The sequence below is a fragment of the Natrix helvetica genome (genome assembly GCF_964273705.1).
Source record: "Natrix helvetica genome assembly, chromosome: 11".
Classification (NCBI taxonomy): domain Eukaryota; kingdom Metazoa; phylum Chordata; class Lepidosauria; order Squamata; family Natricidae; genus Natrix; species Natrix helvetica.
The window spans coordinates 10,037,674-10,046,908 of NC_138562.1; the positions used below are offsets into that span (position 1 = coordinate 10,037,674).

At 44.8% G+C, this 9,235-nt stretch overlaps 1 protein-coding gene across 1 annotated transcript; it reads right to left on the bottom strand.

Annotated features, from left to right (window-relative positions):
* Positions 1–8,655, bottom strand: HMGN5 (high mobility group nucleosome binding domain 5; the record flags this gene model as incomplete). The annotated part of the gene is made up of 5 exons (XM_081964068.1): positions 8,151–8,655; positions 6,418–6,447; positions 4,911–4,940; positions 4,155–4,205; positions 1–132 (listed from the first exon to the last, which is right to left on the bottom strand). Coding segments are annotated over exons 1-5 (258 nt in total), but the record flags the coding sequence as incomplete, so codon positions are not given.
* Between the last annotated feature and the right edge of the window lie 580 nt (positions 8,656–9,235).

Genomic DNA, 9,235 nt, shown 5'->3' on the forward strand with positions numbered 1-9,235 from the left:
GGTATCTCCGTTCTCAGAGTGGTTTTCTTCTTTAGCATCTTCTTGCTTAGTTTCATCTTTTGCTTTGGCTCCTTTCTTCCCTTTTGTTGCTACCTTTTTGTCCTCTTTCTTATCATTTCCCCCTTTTTCTTTCTGTTAGAGGGAATCACAGAGAGAGAGAGAGAGAGAGAGAGAGAGAGAGAGAGAGAGAGAGAGAGTAAAATCTCACTTACTCACCAATCCTTTTTCAGTAAAGGTTCCCTTTGCAATTATGTGCTAGTCGTTCCTGACTCTAGGGGGCAGTGCTCATCTCTGTTTCAAAGCTGAAGAGCCAGCACTGTCCGAAGACGTCTCCGTGGTCATGTGGCCGGCATGACTAAACGCCAAAGGTGCATGGAACGCTGTTACCTTCCCACCAAAGGTGGTTCCTATTTTTCTACTTGCATTTTTCCATGCTTTCGAACTGCTAGATTAGCAGAAACTGGGACAAGTAATGGGAGCTCACTCCGTTACGCAGGGCTAGGGATTCGAACTGCCGACCTTTGTGATCGACAAGCTCAGCATCTTAGCCGCTGAGCCATTGAATCCCTTTTTCAGTGGCCAGCCTCAAAATACCAGTCATTGGCACTCCTATATAAGACTAATACATTAATATCACTTGAGAGTAGAGCAGTAGTGTTAGTCCTTGTTTTGCGACTGCCTCTTTTAGCAATCCATTCAGAGTTGCAACTGATGAAAAAGTAACTTCTTGACAAATGTTTTTAACCTTTTCACGGCTGCTACTTTTCTACCTGTGCATATTATCTTTAATTTTTTAAAAAATAAAAAAGGGCAGGGGGGGGGGTATTGGCAATTTCATTCTGAGGTACGGATACTACTGAAAAATCATCTCAAATAATTAAAGAAGTCTATATAACTGACTGAAGAAAACTTTTATCCGTGTTTTCAGAACAAGATTGTCATACTTGGATCCCAGGCAGGGAGAACAAAAGCTTGAGGGATCAGTATTTATGTTAACACAATTAAAAAGGCTAATAAAATGTATCCAAATTTTATAAAAGTTTTCTATGCCGGGATTTCCAGATAATTTCTAAGAAGCCCTGACTTATGCAGACTGGGCGTATCTTTTCAATTGGATGAAGATTTTTTTTTTAACTTTTCAATGCAAAATAAAATAAGATAAAATATTTAGGTAATCTTTGGCCTGACTTTAACTCTATTTCCCTTGTACATTGTAACCTGGGAAGAATGGCTATTTAGAAACATGTTCAATCTGAGTTTCCAGGATACATTGTATCCTGCAAGTAACAATCTACACGTGTAAACCAATTTTAACCTAGAGAGAAAACGCCAACCACAAGACTTATTTATTTCATATGAATTAGCTAGAATCTTAATGTAACTTTTCTCTCATTTCTTCCTCATCACCACCACCAGACCTGTTAAAGTGACATTTTCAAACTTTTATTTGCAATCCAACATTTTCACTGAAGTTCAAAGCCATACAAAATCCAGTCAATACAGCACAGGGCTAAAATCAAGGGCCATTCTAAATAGCACTAGCACTAAAGACTTATATGCCACTTCATAATGCTTTACAGCCCTCTCTAAGCCGTTTACAAAGTCAACCTACTGCCCCCAACAATCATTGGATTTAGAGCTCCCAATCCCAAGCAAGGAGATTTAGCAACTTCGCCATTGTTTTCTCCCTTTAATTTAACAAATTCACAGGAAAATCATGAATGTAATTCAGGGGTGTCCAAACTTGGGAACTTTAAGACTTGTGGACTTCAACTCCCAGAATTCCCCAGCCAGCCTGGCTGGGGAATTCTGGGAGTTGAAGTCCACAAGTCTTAAAGTTCCCAAGTTTGGACACCCCTGATGTAACTGAACAAGAGTTGGGAGGGACCTTGGAGGTCTTCCAGTCAATCCCTGCTCAAGGTTGAAGCTATTTCAATCAACTGGTTGCCCATTCTCTTCTTAAAAACTTCCAGTGTTGGAGCATTCACAATTTCTGGAGGCAAGCCGTTCCACTGATTAATTGTGCTCACTGTCAGGAAATTTCTTAGTTCTAGGTTGGATCTCTGTTTGATAAGTTTCCATCTTTCCATGGCTGTCTTTGGAGAATAGCTTGACTCCCTCTTCTTTGTGGCAGCCCCTTAGATACTGGAACCCTTGTCCTTTTCAATATAGGTTCCTTGTTCTCCTTTTGGAGGTAACTCTTAAATAAGTTAAATTAAAAGTGACCCAGTCAAGTTAGCAGTGACCTTTAAAGGTAGTGAATTAAGCTATCCTTCTCCCACCCCAATGAAGTTTCACAATTGAATCTGGTTTTCTGAGATATGCCTGTATACCTACTCTAATAAATGTCAGCGTTCCTGAAAACCCCAACGCCAATGAAAAACTCCGAGACAGGCATTTCCTCAAAGCTCCCATTTATTAGAGTAGGTATATAGGCACATCTGGGAAAACCCGAATCTGAGATTTCTGGGCTTTTCCTCAGTAAGTCAAAAGTCCAAACCAATCCCTGCACCCATCAGTCCATCACCTCGTTCAATCCTAATCCGTCCTAACTCGAGACATCACTTCAACCACTCCTCCTCCAGGTGCAGGAATACCATGATCTTGACCAAAAAGAAGGATGCTATTTTGTCTAACTACATTCCCACTACTAAATCCCTCCCTCCCTACTTTCCCAGGCGCAAGAATGTGGCAGCGTGGAATTTTCCGGTGTTAATATGGCTTCCAAAGCTGACACCACTATGCATCATTCAATGACCCCCATCTTATTCAATAACTCTTGTTTTTTATGGCTTACGTCAGGGGTGTCCAAAGTTGGCAACTTTAAGACTTGTGGACTTCAACTCCCAGAATTCACAATTGAATTCTGGGAGTTGAAGTCCACAAGTCTTAAAGTTGCCAACTTTGGACACCCCTGGCTTACGTGAATGACAACCTACTGTCTTCAGATAAAATCTGATCACGGCAGAGATTTTACTTGGCTCCCACAGATAAGCAGCCTGGAAAGCGATAGTTCCTATTGACGGTTTTAGGCTGCCAAGCCTAACCCAGGCTCAAAAAACCTTGGCACCGTATTTTGGGTTGCTAGGGATGTGTTCCCTTCTAAAACCATCTGTTACGGTGGACAGCACAGTTGCTCAGGGGAAGGAATTTTCATTTAAATCTCCCGAGTAGGCATACCCTCTTTCACATCTGCATGCCTCTTAGGTGTGTAGTTGTTCATCCTTTTTTTCTCTTTTAGATACATCTCAGCTACTAGTTAGTTCCTTGGCCTAAAACACTTCTCTCAAAGTAAACAATTGACTAAATACAGTAAGGCTGGATTCTCACATCCATGTAATCAAAAGCTACTAATCCAACCTCTCCAAATGCATTTCCCCCTTAGTAAAATTAGATGGTAGATCAGTGATGGTGAACCTATGGCACGCGGAAGTCACTTCGGTTTGCTCGGAGGGTCGTTTTGAGTGCTCCGAAGGTGTCAGGGACCGTCCGGAGGCTTCCCTGATGCCTCTGGGAGGGTTGGGGAGGCTGTTTTTGCCCTCCCCAGGCTCCTATAAAGCCTCTGGAGGCTGGGGAAGGCGGAAAAAGCATGTAAAAATGGGCAGGAGCGCCTGCAGTGCGCGCATGAGCACTGGGGGTCACGCATTGCATTATGGATGCGGCACGCCTGCACACGACCCCCCTGCGCTCCCCCCACTTATGGCACGCAAACCAAAAAAGGTTCACCATCGCTGTGGTAGATCATCATCATCTTCATCATCACTTATCATGTTTCCCTGAAAATAAGACAGGGTCTTATTTTCTTTTGACCCCCCGAAATAAGCGCTTGGCCTTACTTTTGGGGATGTCTTATTATTTTTGAGGTGCAGGAAGCGGCGAGCGTGGTCACCTCACTGCTGCTGCTGTGTTGCAATATTTTCAGGGAGGGAGGGCTTATTTTTGTGGGAGGGTTTATTTTAGGGCACCCGCTCAAAAGCCTGATTGGGCTTATTATCCGGGAGATCTTATTTTGGGGGAAACAGGGTATATCATGTCGTCATTACACATGCAAAAAGTAGAAAAAGAAATCAAGACTTCTTTAAGGGAACAAGAGTCAATTCTGACATCGGAGAGAATCCTCAACTCAAGGCATTCGTTGATACAGTGCCATTTACCTTCGGCGGCGCCTTTTTCGGCTTTGGCTCTGGTTTGGGTGGAGCAGGCTTCTGCAAGAAAAGCACACAGATACGTTGTTAAATAAACACAGCATTCCTGTTAGTTCAATTTGCTGTAACAATCTCAAACTTCTGTGGTCCCTTTAAAAAGTCTGAATTTTCTGGCCCTTAGGATTACAATGGTCGCCTTAAAATAAAGTGGCAGCTATCATTTCATAAAGCACCATTGACTTTGGGAACATTTATTCCAACACATTGGTTATTTTTATACGAGATATCTATTTTGGATCTGGATATTGCTTTTAGGTGTTGTAAGCTACCTGAGATCATGTATTTGAGATGAGCAGGTATAATAACCGAAATAGTAATCCCCTCCCCCCCCCCAATTATAACTGGCGAAGTAAAATACATATTTACAAAGAGAAGAAGGATTTAGATCAGTGTTTCTTAACCATGGCAGCTTCAAATTTTATGGGCTTCAATTCCCAGAATTCTTAGCTGTGGCCATGCTGGCTCAGAATTCTGGGAGATGTGAAATCCACCTATTTAGAAGCTGCCAAGTTTGGAAAATATTCAAGTCTTTAGCTCAAGATGTGGCTTATCATGGTGAAGCAATCGTGTCATTTATTTAGAGTAAATATTGCATTTAGTCTTGGAAATAATTCACAGGGGGCTACTTGAACGATACTTTGAAAGATATATTGATTTTAACAGCTTTAATGTAATATAGATTTTTTTAAAGGGGCGTACACTCACAGCAGACAGTCTAGCCGATCGTCTCTTTGGCTGCAGAAGAGAAAAACAAATTACTAAAGCCAAACATCAGTTTTCTTAAAAGTAGAATTCACAGAAATTAAAAAACAACGTACCTCAAGCAACCATGCTCTTCTCATTTAACATGAAAATCCCACTACATTCATTAAGGCTTACTTCCAAAAAAAATATGCATCAGATACCATTTTGCAAAAGTAAAATGTTAGATTGAAGGAATGCCAAGACTGCGGGGCTGGTTTGTAACTCTTACAGCCTAATAAACCATAGCTGACTGGAACAAAAACAAGCATTATGTCTAGATATTCTCTTCTTCTCTTGGCACTTTCATTAATACAATAAACTCTGTAGTCTGTTAAACTAGGATTGTCCTACCAAACTGGGATATTCTAGCTTATCTGCTGACTACTTATCAGGATGTAGAAGTTGGTACGGTGAGCAATTTCCCAAAATGTTTGCTTTATTGTGCGTAAAAAACAAACAAAAACGATGCAGATGAACGACAATATTTGTTACCTTCCCAACTAAACACATTTTGTCAGACAGAGATGTGTGAGTGAGCCATTTTGGTGTGGTAATGAAAACATCAGGAGACAGTGAGTTCTAGTCCCGCTTTAGGCCAAAGCCAACAGGGTGATTGTTGGAATCTTAACTGAGAGAAGGCAAGGACCAACCACTTCCACAAGTGTTGCCAAGAAAACTGCAGGGAGTGTTCTGTGTAGTTGCCCGGAATCGAAAGCGATCTGAAGACAAACAAGAACAGAACTAACCATTTCCTGGGTTCAGTTTGTATCTCCATTCTCTGATACTCCTGTGGAGTTCATGTTAGCTTTTGACCAACTGTAGCCCTCCGCGATACTGAAATATGGTTCGAAACAAGGACTGATCCCAAAGTCCAATGTCATCCTGACCCTTTCTCATGCTACTCATAACTTCAACAAGCTACAAACTTTTGACATCGGGGCAATAACAATTTAAATTGAAAGGTAGAAGTCTCTTCCTTCCAGGAGGAACAGTGGCTTGAGGTTGGCTGCAGCACATTCTCCAAGCACAAAGACTGGTTTCTTGTAACAATTAAACTGGGGCAGATTCCTGAAACCACACTGTGGTTTGCAATCCGTGGCTCTAAGATTGATGTTCTGAATACAGCCAATTGTGACTGGTAGCATGACAATCCTATGAAGACACTATTTTGGGGTGGGGAACCCCAACGTTCATATTAAGTGATTTTCTCTTTTAAGCAAGCCCAACTGCACAATATTTTTTTCATTGCACGTAAGAAGAATTCTGCTATAGATTACTCTGCATATAAATTGTGTGTACACTGATCAGTTGCAAATTCTTGGCAAATTCATCTTCCAACATCCTCGCCGTGAAGATTTAAAATCCTACCACATGCTCACATTGCACGTCAATCCTTGTGGTGCATGTTTTCCCAACTCCTTTGAAGACAACTGAACATACATCTATAGGTATGGGAAAAAAACCTTACCTCCTCCTTTATTTCACCTTCAGCTGCAGCCTAGTTTAATAAAGAAAGAAAGAAACAAGCACAATGTAAACTATTTACTTTTGTTCCAATTTTATAAAAAGAAATGGATGCCAAGAATATCTGGCGGAACACTTTCGTTGACTAAAACAAATGGCCCAGTAGACATTTTTGATATAAAAGGTGAGAAATCGCTTTATTGGGATCAATCAATCAAAACTGACACATGAGGGCAAATGTATCGATCTTGCTTCAATCAAAACCATCTACAAAGTTTTGAATTCTGGAGGCAAAACCGAGCAAGCAACTAGATTTACCCATGCAGTAGGGCAAGAAAACTTCAGCAGGAACCGATTTATCAATTCCATATCAAGCCTAGTCATTCTTCCTGGGTTTTAGCAAAATAATAATAATAATACCGATCAAATATAGCCCAGGACGCACGTTTAAAAAAAAATTAGAAACAGTAATCAGATTCTTCTGCCAACAGCTGCAATTTTAACAGTCCACCAGCCTTTTTTTTTTCACATTGTTCGAAACTCTTTCAAATTCCCGGACTACACATCCCACAATGCACTTGGGGCGGTCCGTTTTGCTTGACGTCATCGCGTCCTGACTTTAAAAAACGGGAGGCAAAAAAAAAAAATTCCCGCCAAATTACCTGCAAGAACAAGGTCGTTTGCAAACGACCTGCAAAGGGCGTGGAGCCTTTAGAAACGCATCTCGCTTTTAGAAACTCTTTCCCCTCCCCCCGGGGGGAGGCGGGGACATAAAAGCGAGACTGCTCGGCGGGGCCCCCTTCTGCTTGCCCTGCAACTGTGCACAAACCAATCACCCCATTTTTTATGGCATGCTTCCCTCCCGCTCCTTATGCAGCTGCACTTCCAACCCCCCCACCCGGTAAATCTCGACCGGATTTGCAAAAGGATAAACAATAAATTTAAAAAAAGAGGAGGGAAGCAAGGAAGGGGGGGTCAGAAAAAGAGAGAGACGCCTCCTTGCTAAAGTTGCACCGAATTGGGGCTTAGGAAATCTCTTGCCACATCTCAGCCCCCCCCCCCCTTCCCTCGTCCTCCCCAAAGGCGGGCAATGGCAAAGCAATGCGCCCCTACCGGCTCCGAGCCGCCACTGCACAGCCATCTGGTATGACAAGTAGGAGGAAGGGCCGGGGAGGGGGGAAAAATATAAAAAGAACAAAGGCAAACGCAGCAGAGGCAGAGACCCCAATCGGGGAGGGGAAAAAAAAACCTCGGCCCAAATGCCCCTCCGACGGCTTAGAGGCAGCCCGGAGGCTCGGCAGGGCTTCTGGCAGTTTGGAGGAGGAGGAGGAGGAGGTGGGGCGCCAGCCGAGCCTGCCATGCCTGCGGTCAAAGCAAGCTGCACACTGGCTATTTGCAATCCAGCATGGAGACGCACCGAGCAGGCAAAACAAAAACTCCCAACTCGGCTCCGCAGCTTTCTGCTGGGGGGGGGGGGGGCGATCGCGGCTACCAAAACGCTTGGGAGTCCTCGGTTCCCAAGCTTTTGCACGGCGCGGCGCCTGGAAAAACGCTTCCACGAAACCCCCGCGCACACACGAACACACACCGAGCACACGGGTCCCCAGCGCGCGCGCGCAAAAGACAAGCCATCTTTTCTCCCCGCGCAAAAAAAAAAAAAAGAGAGAGGGGGGCTTCGCGCGTCTTTCCCTTCCTCGGTCCGTTGCCCCCACCATCCCCACGTTCGCTCTTGCTTACCTTTCTTTTGGGCATAGTTGAGCCTCTTGGAACAGTTGGTGGCCGATCAGAAAGAGATGCGGATCTTTGCAAAGGGGGAGGAGGGAAAGGCGGTCGCCCTCCCCTCGAAAGAAATGCAAAAAGATGAAGGGGGAGAAAAAAGAGGGGGGGAATCAAAGCACCGCGCGCAAAACAAACCCTCTTTTTTTAAAGAAAAGGCCTGATTTTTGGTTGGTCGGCTGGATTTTTTTAAAAAAAACAAAACAAAAACAAAAGTCTTTTTCTTTGCAAAAGTATAAAAAACACGCACGCGCGACTTGCAGCGGCAGCAGCAAAAAAAAAATACAAAAAACCCAGGCAAGCACCCTGAACCTTTTTAAAATAAAAATAATAATAATAATTCCCCCCTTCTTTATTGCAAACAGTAAAATACACCAACACTCAACCAAACTGCATGAATGGGAAGCGCGAGGAAAGTCCGGGCCGAGAATGACGCGCGCCGGGGCCAATAGCAAACTCAGGCCAGACCTGGGCGAAAGCGCCGATTGTACAATTCGGGCGGGAGGCGGAGCCAGACTCTTAGCGCGAGAGAGGCGCTCGCGCGCGTCGCCCAGTGCCTTTTTTTTGCCGTCTGCGCAGGCGAGCGGCCCTTAAAAAGCGCTTCCTGACCCCCCCTTTTTTTCCTTCTCCCCCTCCAAATGGGCAAGATGGCCCAGGGGCTCCCGGGCCAGCCCCCCCCTCCCCATTCCTTTCATGCATCCTCCTTTTCCCTGCTCCCCCACCCTTCTTTGCAAGCTTGCACGACCCTCGTCGCCTCTCCTGGCGCCCAGCCTCTTGGGGCGACGGAAAGGAACCCCCCCCGCTCCCCGTGCAAATCCGCGTGCTCGCAGCAGCCTCTTTGCAGCGCCCCCCTCTCCCTTTGCAAGAGGCCAAAGGTCCCCCCGAGGAAAGGGGCTCGTGCAAAGCCCTCGGGCAGCGTGCACACACGGACGAGCTCGCTTTCCCCTTGCTTGCACGGGCTGCAACATGGCCGCCCTGGCGCCTTCTCTTGGCGAAGGCAGTGGCTGCGGAGGAGGAGGAAGAAGGGTGCAGATGGGGGAGGGGTT